This window comes from Haliotis cracherodii, unplaced genomic scaffold, assembly GCF_022045235.1.
Source record: "Haliotis cracherodii isolate W230 unplaced genomic scaffold, xgHalCrac1.p SCAF_33, whole genome shotgun sequence".
Classification (NCBI taxonomy): Eukaryota; Metazoa; Mollusca; class Gastropoda; order Lepetellida; family Haliotidae; genus Haliotis; species Haliotis cracherodii.
In genome coordinates, this window is record NW_027266290.1 from 1,997,501 (window position 1) to 2,015,373 (window position 17,873).

The 17,873-nt window shown below is 41.1% G+C and overlaps 1 protein-coding gene across 1 annotated transcript; it reads right to left on the reverse strand.

Moving 5' to 3' along the window:
• Positions 1–5,642: 5,642 nt before the first annotated feature.
• On the reverse strand, positions 5,643–6,752 carry LOC139477348 (elastin-like). Its single transcript, XM_071259901.1, has one exon. The coding sequence runs from the start codon at positions 6,750–6,752 to the stop codon at positions 5,643–5,645; it is 1,110 nt and encodes a 369-aa protein (XP_071116002.1).
• Positions 6,753–17,873: the final 11,121 nt, after the last annotated feature.

Here is a 17,873-nt window from a genome sequence, read left to right on the forward strand (position 1 = left end):
CACACTACCTTGACGGTATGTTTATTTTTATTGTATGTATAAATGGAGTCGTAGGACTTGTTTCCCTATCCAGGCCGTGTATAATTTTCGGAAATAAAAATGTGTTAAAACGAATAATCGATTCTGAGCCAGACAGTCAACTGATTGCTATTATGAGTAATGAATCGGAGTACGATGATACACAATCAACCAAGTCACAGAGCCTTAATACCATCCGATCAGATAAGTTGCCTCATACGACCGGCATACATTCCTGCGGACAAGCATCTTCCCGAGGCAAGGGAGTTAACTGACTTAAAAAAAATCCAGTTTCCACCCTTGCCGAGCTCGGCTTGAATTGCCAGGCTCGATCGTAGCGCCACCAGTGACAATTACGATTTCAGTCCCTTCTATGTCCCTGCTATTGATCATATTCCACCTCTCATATCACTTGCATTTGCTTTGTGGCACCAAGTCAAGACGATCTTATCTCGCGAAGTGCATAAAATCACTCGAGCACCTTGATTAAAAAAGATTTGGAAAATATCTCTCGACGCCCATTTGACGGTACACATGCTTTGCAAATCTTGCAGTTGACCGAAATCTGCACGGTGAAATCCATGTTGTTTACGAACCGGATGTCTTGGTCGTTGCGTGATTTTGATTGGACTATACATAGACTCGTTAATCCAGCCAACATGTAAGCCCGGAGTTACAGTCTAGTTCGCCAAGGGTAGAAAATGTACTTTTATAGTCAGTTAACGCCCTTGCCTCGGGAATATGGACCAGTTCTTTCCCGGAATCCCCCGATTGAGGAAGATGGGTGATCTGGACTGATCCAGTAAGTAATGAGTGAGTGTGTTTGGTTTAGAATTGTTTTGAACAGTTTTTCGGATATTTCATGGTGTGTCAGCTGAAAGGAATGTGTAAACTCACAGCTTTTCTATGAATCATCTGAATGACGACATTACGTGCTCTTCTTTAGCTGCTTGTTGTGATTGTTTCGTCAACTGCGCATGTCACATTGCAGCTTCCGGCAGGTTGAGTTGTTAGATGAACGACGCCTCTATTCTCGGCAGAAGTCGTTAGAGAATTTTCGATGATAAATGGCATCATGACACTGTGTACATTCCTTCTCATGAAAATATCACATTAATGAGAGAGAGGGAGATATCTGTATCAATTATCTTCCGGTCTCGCTTCATATGTAAGAGACCTGTGAAGATCTGGGGTAGAATGGGTCTTCAGCAACCAATGCTTAACGTAAGAGTCGACAATGCATGACGTAAGAGGCGACTAACGGGATCGGGTGGTCAGACTTGCTGACTCGATTGATGCCAATTGCGTGGATCGATGTTCATGATATCAATCACTGGATTGTCTGGTCCAGACTGGATTATTTACTGACTGCCGTCATACAGCTGGAATATAGCTGAGTCCGGCGTTAAACAACAAACAAACAGACAGACAGACAAATAAACATCATGTGTAAAACATGTGCTCGTCGTTTTCATCATCAAACGAATAAATAATATATGAAGAAAAGTATACGAAACAGGAAACTAGAGGCTTCCATAGTTCAACTTCTGTGTTGCTGACGGAAACTCCGTTTCTAGCATTAACATATGTCGACTTCCTTTACTATGCCCACACATAAATCAGAGATGACAACTGGTTGACACACTGCTATGTTTGGTGCGGTAATTATGAAAATGATTATTTTTCAAGCCTTTTTCACAAAGTTTGGAAATATAATGTCATAAAACATCCATGCATTTTAACATGACATTATAGAAGATCATGAAAATACTTTTAGAATAATTATCAGAAGTTTATACAAAGGTTTCCACTGTCAGAAAGCTTTACAATAGGTAATCATGAAACGTAACACATGATTATCAGGAAGCTTTACAAAAGGTTATCATAAGACTTAACAAATGATTATCAGAAAGCTTTACAAAGGGTTATCATGAGACTTAATACATGATTATCAGAAAGCTTTACAAAGGGTTATCATGAGACTTAACACATGATTATCAGAAAACTTTACTAAGGGTTATCATGAGACTTAATACGTGAGTATCAGAAAGCTTTACAAAAGGTTATCATGAGACTTAATACATGATTATCAGAAAGCTTTACAAAAGGTTATCATGAGACTTAATACATGATTATCAGAAAGCTTTACAAAGGGTTATCATGAGACTTAACACATGATTATCAGAAAGCTTTACTAAGGGTTATCATGAGACTTAATACGTGAGTATCAGAAAGCTTTACAAAAGGTTATCATGAGACTTAATACATGATTATCAGAAAGCTTTACAAAAGGTTATCATGAGACTTAATACGTGAGTATCAGAAAGCTTTACAAAGGGTTATCATAAAACAACTAACGAGTATTAAATAGCTTTACAAAGGGTTATCATTGAACCTAACACATGATTATCAGAAAGTTTTACAAATAGTTCTCATGAGACTTAACACATGATTTATAAGAATTCTTCACAAAAGGTTGTCATGAAACTTAAATGATTATCAGAATGCTTGCAGTTAGATTAGACTTAACCAGATTTTTTTCAAAAGGTGATATATAAAACGATTATGAAAGTAATCATTCTTTTGATAGATACGCCAGGAAATGGACAGCAACGCCACAATGAAACAATAAAAACGAAGCTTAACACCATAAATCAACTCTGTCTCCTTTGACACTGAATCCTCTGGATGACATTTAAATATAGATAAACCAGAATCTTTTAAAAACCGATGTGTAATGTGTTTTCGCTAAACCAAGTATTAAAATCGGTTAAGCTGAAAGAGTATCCCATCCTAATCAAACCAGCAAACTGAGGTCTAAATGTAATCTGTCCACACACAAAAGCTCTTGTACAAAGCGATAATGACCATGAATATTCTGTTTGTAGACCAATCCTCCTTGGACTACAAACATGCAGGGTTGTGTGTGTGTGTGTGTGTGTGTGTGTGTGTGTGTGTGTGTGTGTGTGTGCTTGTGTGTGTGTGTGTGTGTGTGCTTGTGTGTGTGTTTGTTTGTGTGTGTGTGTTTGTTTGTGTGTGTTTATGTGTGTGCTTGTGTGTGTGTTTGTTTGTGTGTTTGTTTGTGTGTGTGTGTTTATGTGTGTGTGTGTTTGTTTGTTTGTGTGTTTATGTATGTGTGTGGTTATGTGTGTGCTTGTGTGTGTGTTTGTGTGTGTGTGTTTGTATGTGTGTTTATGAGTGTGTGTGTTTATGTATGTGTGTGTGTGTGTATGTTTGTGTGTGTGTGCTTGTCTGTGTGCGTGCGTGCGTGCGCGCATGCGTGTGTGTGTGTGCGCCTTACCAGCCTAATCCCGGTTTTATAGTGCACTGAAAATACCATGTCGCAGCTTAAGACGGATACCCCAATCAGAAATAGTACATCGACTACGAGCCGAACTCCAGTCCTTGTTTTATCCCCTTGATGCCAAGGGTAACAACAGGTAATATATGTTAACGTCTTTGGTATGACGAGGCCAGGGATCGAACCACTGATCTTTTCCGGGCAGACGCTCTATCCACTTGGCCCCGGAGGCGGTGTATGATTAATTAATGCAGCGTTAAACCCAAATAACTCACAAAGTCACTGATATACTTGACATACTGTTTTCAAAGCAACGTTAAAGCTAACCCACATCCTTGTATTCCCGACTAAAACTTAGAATTCTCCATTTTTAAGGGGAACGTGTGGTCCTGTCGTTATAAGCGACAATTCACTGTGCAGAGTTACTTCCCTTAGGGATGCCAGGATCATGCCATAATCCTGTGACAGTGACTTCCAACCCCAAATCTGATTATGGCCCTGGGTTTCTTAGCACCAAATACGCCCTCGTGGGTTTCACCAATTGGTAATCTTCTCAGCCTTAGAACGTCCGCCCGGAGAGCGGAAGCTCCGGGGTTCGATTCCAGGTCGCGTCATATCAAAAGACGTTAAAAGATGGTACTTTTTGTTACCCTGTCTGGCGCTCGGCTTAAGGGGCTAAAACAAGGACTGGTCGGCTCGGAGTCAGTATACTGTATATGTATTGGGTATTCATGTGAAACTGCGGCATGGTATCTAAGTGGGCCACACTATAAATCGGCAACAGTCCGGACTAGTACAAGCAGCCACTCACACACGTGCATGCACGTCGTTATATAATTGCAATAATTTTTTGACGCGACGTTAAACCCCATTTCACCTCACATCACTTCTCAGCCTAAGTCTCTTGGATTTCCGACCACGTTTGACGTGTTATACTGTTTAAAGTAGCATCAAACCCCATTCATTCATGTAACATGGGTGAGTGAGTGAGTGAGTGAGTGAGTGAGTATCGTTGTAAGTCTTAAATCAGTGGGAAAATACATACTAGAATACACTGACAAGAATAACACATTTTACTCCTTATACTACATCATGTCATACCGCTTGTGGGATTATAAGTGATTGAGTATTATTTTACACATCTGCAATATTCAAACAATGTGAGCGTTCGGTCGTCACGCCGAAAATCGGGATCGATTACCGACATGGGTAGAATAAGTGAAGCCCATTTCTGGTGTCCCCCGCCGTGATATTGCTTGAATATAGCTAAAAGCGGCTTAAAACCATACTCACTCATTCAAATAATATAACGCAAGGGTACACGAAAGGTTGGCCTCATGCATCTTTTGGGGATCGAACTCCGGTCTTCAGCGAGACGAAGAAACACTTTAACTACCAGGCTACCCCATTTCCACCTTTGTAATTAACCGTAACACTTAACCTAGAGGAGCCTTAAGTAACAGGGGGCGGTCGGGTAGCCCAGTGGTTAAAGCATTCGCTCGTCACGCCGAAGACCCGGGTTCGATTGTGTACATGGGTACAATGTGTGAAGCCCATTACTGGTGTCCCCCGCCGTGATGTTACTGGAATATTGCTAAAAGCGGCGTAAAACCATACACACTCACACTTAAGTAACAGTTTCATCATTTTTGTGTTTTTATAGTGTATTTCAGGCCGATGTGTTGGTGCATAGCACCTATGTTATTTCATAAAACGAACATAGACGACCCTTCCTCTGCACAATGAAATAACACTGTACAATTGATTTTGTTTGTTTGTTGTTTAACGTTGCACTCAGCAATATTCCAGCTATATGACGGCGGTCTGTAAACAATCGAATCCGGACCAGACAATCCAGTGATTGACATCATGAGCATCGATCTACGCAATTTGGATACGATGACATGCATCAACCAAATCAGCGAGCGTGATCACCCGATCCCGTTAGTCGCCTCTTACGACAAGCATGGTCGCCTTTTACGGCAAGCATGGGTTGCTGAAGACCTATTCTACCCCGCGTCATCTGTACAACTGAAGCTAATCTTTGTTAAACTATTGGTAACAAAACAACGTACAGGTATAAATATGATTTAATCACACATAGACTTGCACTTGCTTTTACATTACTCATATCGACGTCATTTACCGCCAATGGGTTATAGGTCTAAATTTCGGTTAATGATTGTCCAGTAATTCAACGCATAGTCCAGTGTCTTTCCAGTTGTCGCGAAATCCTCAGCCAAGACATGAAAAGTATCACCGAGAAAGCAACGGAGGCAGACGTATTTATTTGTAAACCATGGTAATTTTGAAAAATAAATTGTTACTGCGCATATGAGAACTTCATTAGCCAATTAAGGACCCTGCCTATTTGAACTAAAGCATCAGCCACGTCTTTCCAGTTTATCATCCCGTCTGTGAACTTGGGGTTGTCTACGTACAGAATCTTGGGATACGGTGTGGACGCGGGAGGTTTTGTTACGGCTGGGGTTAACGTAACAGTTCCTACGATACCAGCTTTGGCTATGACGTCGGCGGCTGCGGCAGATGGTCGCGGCGTCGTCCCCGGCATGAGGGAGATGGCGAGCTGGGGGTCGGCTGCCATACCAGGTACCCCTCCTGGGTAGTTTCCCGCTATGGGGTACTGGAAGCCAAACTGTCCCCCCATCATTCCTGGTTGGGGGTAGGGCCCCATTGCCCACATGGAGTTTTGCATTTGCATGTCAGGTTGGGGAACACCGCCGATACCGCCTGGGATTCCTTGAGCGCCTTGATTCGACATAGTTTGGGCTGTAAGCCCTTGCTGGGCAGCCATGGCTTGTTGCTGAGCCTGAGCCTGTTGCTGAGCTTGTTGCTGAGCTTGTTGCTGAGCTTGCTGCTGAGCTTGCTGTAAGGCCATGCCAGGTAGTCCAGCTGCACCCATAGCCGCACCCATACCCCCACCCATGCCACCTCCCATCCCGCCTCCCATTCCACCTCCCATCCCAGCACCCATACCTACTCCCATTCCACCTCCCATCCCAGCACCCATACTAGCTCCTATTCCATCGGCTCCTTGAGCTGCCCCTGTCCCTGGAATTCCAGAGCTCGCTCCAGCACCGGCTCCCACGTCAGGACCCATGGCGAAGTTCATCTGTACGGCTCTGGCTCTAGAATCCGTGATCCAGGCCGGTGGGCCAGACCCCGGCTGTTGCATCTGAAGCCCCCCAGACTGCATCCCCTGTATATTTTGCATCACCGGGGGCAGCATCCTCATCTGCATCCCCATACCTTGATGCATTTGTGGCTGCATCTGCATCATCCCTTGTGACATTCCAGGCTGCAGCATGTTCAGCTCAACTTGGGTCCCTCCAGGGGCCGGTTGGAGGGCTGCTAGGGGGATGAGGAGAGACCCCAGCACGAAATAAAGGAACGAGACGCACACTTCCGCCATCTTTCAGAAATCTGTAAATATAACAAGATATATAACATATAAAAGAATTACTACTCAACTAATACTCACCTTTTTAAATACAAAAATGTCTATCAAATATTGAGATGTATATACGTCAGCGACAGAGAATAACTAGACTCGATTTTCCGACGAAACAGATTCCATTGGACATAAAAAGCAAAATGGAGTTTTGAATTGAATGTTTTCATTATGCCCTCTAAATATTTAGATCAATAATAAAAAAAAGGTATGTGACGCACACGGAGAAAGGGGCCCCACTCATACAATTTTCATGTGAAACTGGAAGAAATAGCTGATCCAACTACAGTGTGTGAGAGTGTTTTAACCCCGCTTTGAACAGTATTTCAGTTATATCACGGCAGGTAAATTTGGTGTTGGAGAAATTCCCAAAATGAATCAACCAAACCTATTCCAAAAAAGAACAAGACACAAACGTGTTCTTAATTCAGGTTCAAAATCACAGGTCACAGGGTTTCTGTACTAACGGTGTCTGGATAAACGGAGTTTCCTAATACACAGCTGTGCATAAGACTTACGTAGACAGACCCAACTAGAAACACATTATTACACGGGAATACAGTGTCATGTGTTATGAAACATGGAGATTAAAAGGGTTATGTTCTTGCCTTGATACATTATTTCAAAAGCATGTCTTTTTTCACAAGTTCAACTCTTTAATTTGAATGACGTTTTGTTTATACAATAGAAAAAAAGTAATCAAACCCAACAATCACCAAAATGCCAGACAGTAAAATAGACTTCAGAAACAGAAATGTCTGGTTGCTGTTGGTAGAGAGATTAATGTATAGCATAGCTTTAAATCAGGAAATTAAATAAAAAAAACTTATCGAATAAGAACTCAAATCGGGCGCATTCTTAAATTAGGTTCTAAGTATCAACAAAACAAATATCTTGGTACTTTCACTGACCTGTGGCGAAGAGTCAAGATGGCGTCCTGGATTGTCTAAAGATGGCGACGAAAAGTGACTGGCGGATGTCGTCTGACACGCGTGTTATACCACCGCCCAAGCTCGTGCAAGTTTAGTTCGTGCACATCAGTCCTGCCACTACTCTCGTCACGACCAGTCTTAATGGTTGTCAAAGCCTTCCCTGCACGTCTGCTGGTCCGCCGCGGTATCCAAATGAAAACAGGGAGTCTGGTCTTTTTATTCAAAACACTGACGATTCACAGACAACATACGTCAAAACGCATCGGCGTGTTTTGGATATGCTAACGTCTGTTTCGCGATTAAATTTTATTTATGAATAGAGATTTTTTTCTCCCCTTGTCTGTCAAAGCTGTGTTAAAGTTGTATAATAAGGTTAACTAACGTCACTTTGTGAAATGAAATGAGGGACATATTTCACATAAAAAGATAATTAATGTGAACCATGGCTATTTCATTTTGATCAATCTAGTGAGTGTGTTGGGTTTAACGCCGCTTTTAACAGTATTCCAGTTATATCGCGGCGTGTCAGCTTAATATGGGAGGAAAGCCCGAGGTGATGCAGGTCTCAGCCGTTTACCACTTCGGTGAAACCCACGAGCACGGGTATGGTGCTGACAAACCTAGAAACATAATTGGGGCGAACCGGGATTCGAACCCACAATCATAGGTTTCTGGCGTGCCCAAGGGACGCAACTCTGCAAAGCGAATCGTGGCGCCTTAGACGACTGGGCCATCCGTGCCCCCTTGATCAATCTAAACGCTACGTATGCCATGTAGTGATACATATTTCTTGCCATGTAAAGATACATATCTCTTGCCAGGTAGTGATACATATCTCTTGCCATGTAGTGATACATATCTCTTGCCAGGTAGTGATACATATCTCTTGCCATGTAGTGATATATATCTCTTGCCATGTAGTGATACATATCTCTTGCCATGTAGTGATACATATCTCTTGCCATGTAGTGATACATATCTCTTGTCATGTAGTGATCCATGTGGTGATACATATCTCTTGCCAGGTAGTGATACATATCTCTTGCCATGTAGTAATAAATATCTCTTGCCATGTAGTGATACATATCTCTTGCCATGTAGTGATACATATCTCTTGCCATGTAGTGATACATATCTCTTGCCATGTAGTGATACATATCTCTTGCCAGGTAGTGATACATATCTCTTGCCAGGTAGTGATATATATCTCTTGCCATGTAGTGATACATATCTCTTTCCATGTAGTGATACATATCTCTTGCCATGTAGTGATACATATCTCTTGTCATGTAGTGATCCATGTGGTGATACATATCTCTTGCCAGGTAGTGATACATATCTCTTGCCATGTAGTAATAAATATCTCTTGCCATGTAGTGATACATATCTCTTGCCATGTAGTGATACATATCTCTTGCCATGTAGTGATACATATCTCTTGCCATGTAGTGATACATATCTCTTGTCATGTAGTGATCCATGTGGTGATACATATCTCTTGCCATGTAGTGATACATATCTCTTGCCAGGTAGTGATACATATCTCTTGCCATTTAGTGTTACATATCTCTTGCCATGTAGTGATACATATCTCTTGCCATGTAGTGATACATATCTCTTGCCATGTAGTGATACATATCTCTTGCCATGTAGTGATACATATCTCTTGCCATGTAGTGATACATATCTCTTGCCAGGTAGTGATACATATCTCTTGCCATTTAGTGTTACATATCTCTTGCCAGGTAGTGATACATATCTTTTGCCATGTAGTGATACATATCTCTTGCCATGTAGTAATAAATATCTCTTGCCAGGCAGTGATACATATCTCTTGCCATTTAGTGTTACATATCTCTTGCCAGGCAGTGATACATATCTATACGTATATCCGCTCGCGGGGGTGGTGGGTGGTCGCCTAGTGGTTAAAACGTTGGCTCGTTATTCTGAAGGCCACCATGATCGGGGAACAAGGAGAGGGTTCAATTGGTGCCCATTAGGATTCCTACTTCTAGGCCAAATGTCCTGTCCTCAATTTATACAATGATGTTATCTTTGGTCCAGCATTTCGTATTTGTCTTCTCATAAAACTACAGATGAGTGAGTGAGTGAGTTGGGTTTAACGCCGCTTTTAACAGTATTCCAGTTATATCGCGGCGTGTCAGGTTAAAGTGGGAGGAAAGCCCGAGGTGATGCAGGTCTCAGCCGTTTACCACTTCGGTGAAACCAACGAGCACGGGTATGGTGCTGACAAACCTAGACACATAATTGGGGCGAACCTGGATTCGAACCCACAATCATAGGTTTCTGGCGTGCCCAAGGGACGCAACTCTGCACAGCGAATCGCGGCGCATTAGACAACTAGGCCACCCATGCCCCCAAATTACAGATGATGTTTGCTTTCATTTTTGTCAAATTGTCCTGAACTTTGAAAGATAAATATATAACTATATCTATGGTAACCACGTTCGTCGTGTGGGATAGTGGTGTACAAATTTATAAAATGTAATGTTTTGACAAAATTGAAAGTGGTTCTTTTCTGAGATTGCAAATCATCAAGCAATTCCTTTGAGTTTTTAGATATTTGTAATGCGCCATAGTCCATCCGTCCATACTCAAAGCGCTAACGCTATTTCTACCTCGATTTTGTGCGCTCGATTTCTTTCTCAGCTCCTTGGGGAGTATATAACCCAGGCAGCCTCTGAGGCGCAAGAATGATACAGCCACATTATGATCTCATTCTACAGGGTACCCATTCGCTGCTGAGTGAATGAGGCATTACTCGAACAAAATCACTTGTCTCAAAGATAAGAGAAACCTGTTCAGCGCCATAACAATTAACTGGTCAGGGACAATAAGTCTACGTGGACAATCTGCTTGTGAATCAAACTTCTTGTTTTGTCATTATAACAGCTCAAAATTAGTATTATTCACTTAAGACTTGATTATGTAACCATGTCGTATCTCATCTCATCTTAGTCCCAACGTACAGGAATGACAAAGATAATAAAATGCGACAATGATGTATGTATGCTGAACACAAACGTTTGGGATCATGAATATTTTTATTGTGATGACTGGGCACACAATTTTTTTTTTAAATTCCCCAAAAATATTTACGATCCCTAACCTGTTTGTTTCAGTATACGTTGTGTTATGACTCATGAGTCGTGCTTGTTTAGAGCCAAAGAAGTCTCACGCTCTTGTAAACGTCAAACCAAAAATTACAAAAAAGTCGAAATCGTGTTTATGTGGAGGGAGAATGTCGTTGCATCCAACCCTAGTCACGAAATTATAAATATGAGTCTCATTAATCCATAAATATTTAAAGGCAAATATTTAAACAGCCATTCCGACATCAGGAGGTCATTTCCTTGCTCGCACGTGTTTGAGTGATGGTGCATGCAAACATGTCCTACATGAGGTCATAATCATATTTTTTTATTCCACAATTACCATATACATCAGTGTTGTGAAGCGAGTGTTGACCAGTCACATATAATTTGCTGTGGGTTTTAAGATGTATTTCAGGAGTACTGTGAATTAGAGGGTAGTATGTTGGAGCAAGTAGAAGTTTTTTTCTCTTCTTTGCCATCATGGAGACGCTTGTTTCATGCAATTGCTGGTTGTACCGAGGAAATGCATGTGAGTGGCGGGTGCTATCAGTATCGCTTACCTTCTTCGCGAACACCTGGTGTCATCTCTGTGAGTGAGTGAGTTGGGTTTAACGCCGCTTTTAACATTATTCCAGTTATATCGCGGCGTTTCAGCTTGATGTGGGAGGAAAGCTCGAAGTGATGCAGGTCTCAGACGTTTACCACTTCGGTAAAACCCACGAGCACGGGTATGGTGCTGACAAACCTAGACACATAATCGGGGCGAACCGGGATTCGAACCCACAATCATAGGTTTCTGGCCTGGCCAAGGGACGCAACTCTGCACAGCGATCGCGGCGCCTTAGACGACTGGGCCACCCGTGCACCCGGTGTCATCACTAGTTTGCAGTGATCCTATCATACAACCGTCACCTCTATTTTGCTTTTTACGCCAAATGGAATCTGTTTCGGAGGATAATCGAGACTGGTTATGCTCTGGTTATGCTCTGGTGGTCGCGAGAAGGGTAAGGATGTTCTGCTTTACTTATTGCACACGTGACTCACACACGTTTCACAAAAAGGAAAGTGTTTGTCTGTTTCTAACGCCGCACACAGCAATACACTTGCACTACGACGGCGGCTTGTAAACAATTGAATCTGGACCAGACAATCCAGTGATGAGTATCATGAGCAATGAGCCACTTCGTGGGGTACGACGCCATACTGTGAACCAAGTCAACAAACCTGACCGCCCAATCCATTAAAGTAAGTGCTATTGACTTAAGAGGTTTGTAAAGATGCAACGTGTGATATTTAGTTAACCCCTCGGAGCGTCTGCTGTAAAATATGATGAGATCAGTGTGATGCTTCAGTCTTCCTCATAAAAAAAATACCATAAGTACCGTATTCGACGTAATAAGCACCCACAGCGATATTTGTAAATATATTGGCCAGTGAATAATCCCAATTAGCATCCCTTTCGATTGATCAATGTACACAAGACTTATTTATTCGTGTATTATACGCACTCGTGTGTTATATGCACCCTTAATTATGGGCAATTAATTCTGGAAAAATATATCTGTGGTATATAAACATTTCAGGCTAAAATCATTACTATTCTAATAAGAGCCCCCTATTTCTAATTTTGAGAGCGCCATGGGCGCTTATTACGTCGAATACGGTATTACTTTTTCCGGCTGTGATAGGTACACTTTTATAGTTTCATTCAGATGGTATTCCAAGACTCGGCTAGTATTATTCGTATATATTTCCAAAACCTTTCTTTAATATAAATCGTCAACGCCAGAGAATAACCAGTCTCGCTTATCCGCCGGAACTGATTCCAATCGGGGCAAATGCAAAATAGCGCTCAACATTACATGAATGAATCCCTAAAAATCAGCATTGACACCAGGTGTTTATGGTCTTTAGTCATTATGTATTGTAGGCCACAGGCCCATTATACATTACAGAGTATACAGTGAGAGAGAAACATTATAATATTTTTTTTTAGGTAATTTACACAAGACGTAGTTTCATTGCTTTGTAAATGAATATGGATAGATTTTGAATGATTATTACATTATTTGATGCCATTAAAATATTAAACGTATGTATGGAGGGGTACAGGTAAAACTCTTTGGGTATATATTTTCGTCTTAAATGTACATATCGATCAACAAATTATTATAAAATGAAATTCATCTTCAATTTGATTTTGATTATTACATTATTTGATGCCATTAAAATATTAAACGTATGTATGGAGGGGTACAGGTAAAACTCTTTGGGTATATATTTTCGTCTTAAATGTACATATCGATCAACAAATTATTATAAAATGAAATTCATCTTCAATTTGATTTTGATTGCAAGCCAGACACAACTTTTCAGATTTTAACTCTCTTTTTTATAACTCCCAGTCTCCAGGTATAAAGGAGACCAATCTGTCCAACAAAAAATAGGACTTCTAGAAGATTAATGCCAATGTACCGTTTACATATACTAATTCAGTACGTTAAGGAAAACAACTTCTGTGATTATCTGATCCCAGTCTGTGTCATTTAAATGGTTAGTTTAGTTTTAAGCTCGAGAAAGAAGAATGCGTTCTATATACCCGATTGTATGCTCTATGTTAAGAAATCAATATGTTTATAATTCGGATATTTGACAAGACTGTATATATGTACAAGATAATGTATCTGAACCGGAAGTGTTGTTGAGTGGGGAGGTATATGACGTCAGAGCACAGACAGGCAGATGTCACTGCCAGTCATAAAAATGTCGTATATAAGCCACGTGCGATTTAAAGAGATTATGTTTCGTTTATCACATGTCTCCACAGCCAGGTGGTTCATAGTCACGTCGCAACTCCAGTAGTTGTTCAATGGCAGATGCTGTGTGCTACTGAAATGTGCATTACTGAACAATATTGAACGAAAAGTCCCGTACAATTAGGAGATAAAATATATGCGGTAAACATGAAGTCCCGTACAATTAGGAGATAAAATATATGCGGTGAACATAAGGTCCTGTACAATTAGGAGATAAAATATATGCGGTGAACATAAGGTTCTGTACAATTAGGAGATAACATATATGCAGTGAACATGAAGTCCCGTACAATTAGGAGATAAAATATACGCGGTGAACATAAGGTCCCGAAAAATTAGGAGATAAAATATATGCGGTGAACATGAAGTCCCGTACAATTAGGAGATAAAATATATGCGGTGAACATAAGGTTCTGTACAATAAGGAGATAAAATATGTTTTGAACATAACGTAATGCAGAATTAAGAGATAAAATTACGCATTGAAAATAATTTAAAGCAGAATTAGGATATAATAAATATGTGTTGAGTATAAAGTCCTCCACGAAATGAACATAATGTATTTAACATAAAGCATCGCACAACGCTGCACATAGAGTATTGCACAATGATGAATATAAAGTATTGGACATCGCTGCATATAAAGTATTGCACATCGCTGCATATGAATTATTGCTCATCGCTGCATATAAATTATTGCACATCGCTTCACATAAAGTATTGCACAAAGCTGCGCATAAAGTATTGCACCCCTTTCCACGTTGAGTTTAGCTCTAAAGGACATACCACTATTATGACGTCAGCCAGGGACAATTCTTTCAAGAATTCTGACGAGAAAATCATGACGTCACAGTACTTGATAGAGTAGCGTGAAAATACAAGCTGTGATAATTTTTTTAATGTGAACTGTACACGATATACGGCTGTTCCACTGGACGAGAGGTCGGACACATGACCACGATATTGATGTTCATATACACAATTTGACGTTCATGTTTTTTTCACGAGACCGTATTCCTGAAATGACGTAAACACTGACGGACTATTTTCACATTTCTCTAGAATACAGTTTGGCCATCACTCTAAGAAGGTTAATACTCCAATCAACTCACACAAAGTGAAAGACAATTCTTAACTGATGTTACTGAATTTGACAATACACTCACTAAGTCGTTGTTCATCGTACTTTCCGTCTGAAATGAAATGTCACCCTTACTAGTCTAGGACCAACAACATCGCATTTAGCAATGTGTATGAGGTAGGTCAGTATTTGAAATAGCTCGGATATGTGGGAGAAGTGCTTCCAAATATATCTTCATCTATATATGTTATCTGTAGCATCCTAGTATAACGTAGATTCGATATCACTCGAGGACTAATCAGAGTGAAGGATTCTCAAATGTCATTTTCGAATTAGGAGATAAAACCTACTGTGTCAGGTATGTCTACCATTACGTCAAGGTGAGGCGAAATTAGGTTTAACGTCTCGTCCAAGCTTATTGCAATTATATAGCGACGTGCATGGACGCGCGCGCGTGCGTGTGTGCGTGTGCGTGTGCGTGTGTGTGTTTGGCTGCTTGTACTAGTCCGGACTGTTGCCGATTTATAGTGCTAGCACAATGAGATACCATGCCGCAGCTTAACATGAATACCCCACACAGACTCAGTATACTGACGCCGAGCCGACCAGTCCTTGTTTTAGCCCCTATATGCCGAGCGCCAGACAGGATAACAACAAGTACCATCTTTTAACGTCTACCATGACGTCAAGAGCTCTTTGAGAACGGTACTCTCTCGGAACGCGTACTTACACATGGGTAAATAGGCCAGCTATCTCAGCACGTGCCGAAAAGGAAATGACAAGCAAAAAAGAATATTACTAAAATTCAAGATTAATTCTTAAATACTTCAAAATAATGGTTACAAAAGAATTGATGAAAAATCCGCCTGAGATACTATATGATATGTAATGTGACTCTCCACTTGCATGTTTGCGCTTCTTGGACCAGACAAACCTGTCACTCGATAAATGTGCAATAATATACACAACAGTTCACACAACGACACGTTACCAACCGAATCACAGAGCCTGACCAGTTGGCCCTTGGCACCACTTCGTTGAAAGAATCGACCGAATGTAACGCAAATTTCGGGCAGGTCGAAGACATCTGCCAGATTTATTTGAGGATTGACTGTGTATTTTCTTCGGTTCATTGAGGTATGAATAAAAAAACCGATGTGCAAACTGTATGAATCCGCGTAGAGGATTCTTACAACAGTTTGCACATCGGTTTTTCGATTCATATCTCAATGAACCGAAGAAAATACACAGTCAATCCTCAAATAAATCTACAATAGTTTAATCAAAAACAGTTGTATATATCAAAACAGACAAAAATGACGAGATTGATAAACGTTCCAGGTGTAGGAATACATACAGTGGCGTGACATGAATCAGGTTATCGTTTAATTTATGCACATAACTTGATACGCCTACACAGTCAGTAGCTAATCAACGGAGTGTAAGATCAAAACAATGTTCATTGGACCTGTCAATCAAGGCAAGAGGCGAAAAGAACTGCAACAGTCAGACTGTAACGAACCGGAAGAAATTTGTCCGGGAGAAGGCGGCTGTTTCAAATAACATGGTCAGTTACCGCAAGATTCAAACATTACTTCCCTGATTACGGTAAAACACAGTTGAAAAAATGCTATTCAGAAATGAAACCCGAAGGCATGAAAGTTGAACCGAGGCGAGCGGGAAAAATACAAGCGAGCGAGCCTGCACGTTTGCTGTTTCATTCATCCTCGGCCTTCGGTTTCAAAGGGTAGTTTGGACAATGAATATGCATGAAAGTCGCTAAATGTCCTGTGCATGACGATACACGTGAGCAGAAAGGGAATTCCCTCGACTGTAATATTGGGATTCCCCGACATTCCGCAGTAATAAAAGTAGCGCGCCTCTGTGGGCGTGGCTTAATTTTTTACATTCATTCGGAAATGAATACAATAACACGTGACCAATTCAGCTAATCAGAATACAGGAATTTCAATGAACACAACGAAAATTTAATTATTTGGTGCTGAAAGACCAAGGATCATAATCCATGTAAATATGGATTGGAAGCTGGCACGAGCAGACCATTCTGCTCAGCAACATGTCTAAGGCCACTGGATGATCAAATACTCCACCGGTCGAACAACGGCTCCTGATCTCAAGCAGGGATTTGGAGAAAGAATTGTGTGTGCGTGTGTTCGTCCTTGTATGTTCTTGTACGATGCTGCCGTTAACCGCGGATACCCCAGTCAGACACAGTGCACTGACTCCAAGCCGACTGAGGCTTTCAAACATTCGTCACCACTCGCCCCTTTCCGTAACCTGCAAGAAGACACGTCCCCTTATCGATGAATCTTATGTGGGGAAATACGACAAACCAATCAGAATGCGCGTATGACTTCACGTTCTTCGTCAAAGAATCCCTCAGGAATAATTTTTGATTTTACATATATTTTGCATCTAAAAATACCCAAGATAGTTAAATGTGTTCAATCATCTGTATAATTCCGCATGTCCCGATGTGCTTTAAATTGCATCTGAAATATATATAATATATGGGGGAAATATATGTGAAGCATTACGCAACGAGTTGAAGATTGTTTTAGGTATGCCCGTTTGCGCTAAGACGAAACCCGGTCGCAAAAATGGCCATTAGAGGGGCACGAGTCGTTATTCGGCCTGTCCCGGAATAACACGAGTCGGTCACGAATGGTTTTTAACGTATGTTGGTGAAGAAAGACGCCCCCGGGGACCGGAGCACCTACCCTCCGCCTTCCCAACAGACGCTCTATCCACTTCACTGCGGGGGCGGTCGCACTGGGTAGGAAAGGTCGTCACCATGTGTCTGAGGTAAGGATGATGTGCCTGATTCGGATATCAAACTGGCTACAGGGACCACGTCTGACACTGAATTCCTTGAGACCAAGACCATATCCGATGGTTTAGGAAAACAATGAACACAGTCCACACAGACGAATGTATATTTATCATTGGTATATTTACACAGTAAAGAAAAATCAGATTACAAATTGACAATATAATCACTCGAATTAAACATCCGTATGAAGTGGAAATCTTGACTCAAAATCCATGTATTCTATAGTTTATGAGAGTTTATTTACACTCCGCCGTCATATCGCTGAAATATTGGTGAGTGCAGC

Bases quoted from the DNA above. Each gene is read 5' to 3' on its own strand.
- LOC139477348 (XM_071259901.1), bottom strand. From the start codon at position 6,752: ATGGCGGAAGTGTGCGTCTCGTTCCTTTATTTCGTGCTGGGGTCTCTC.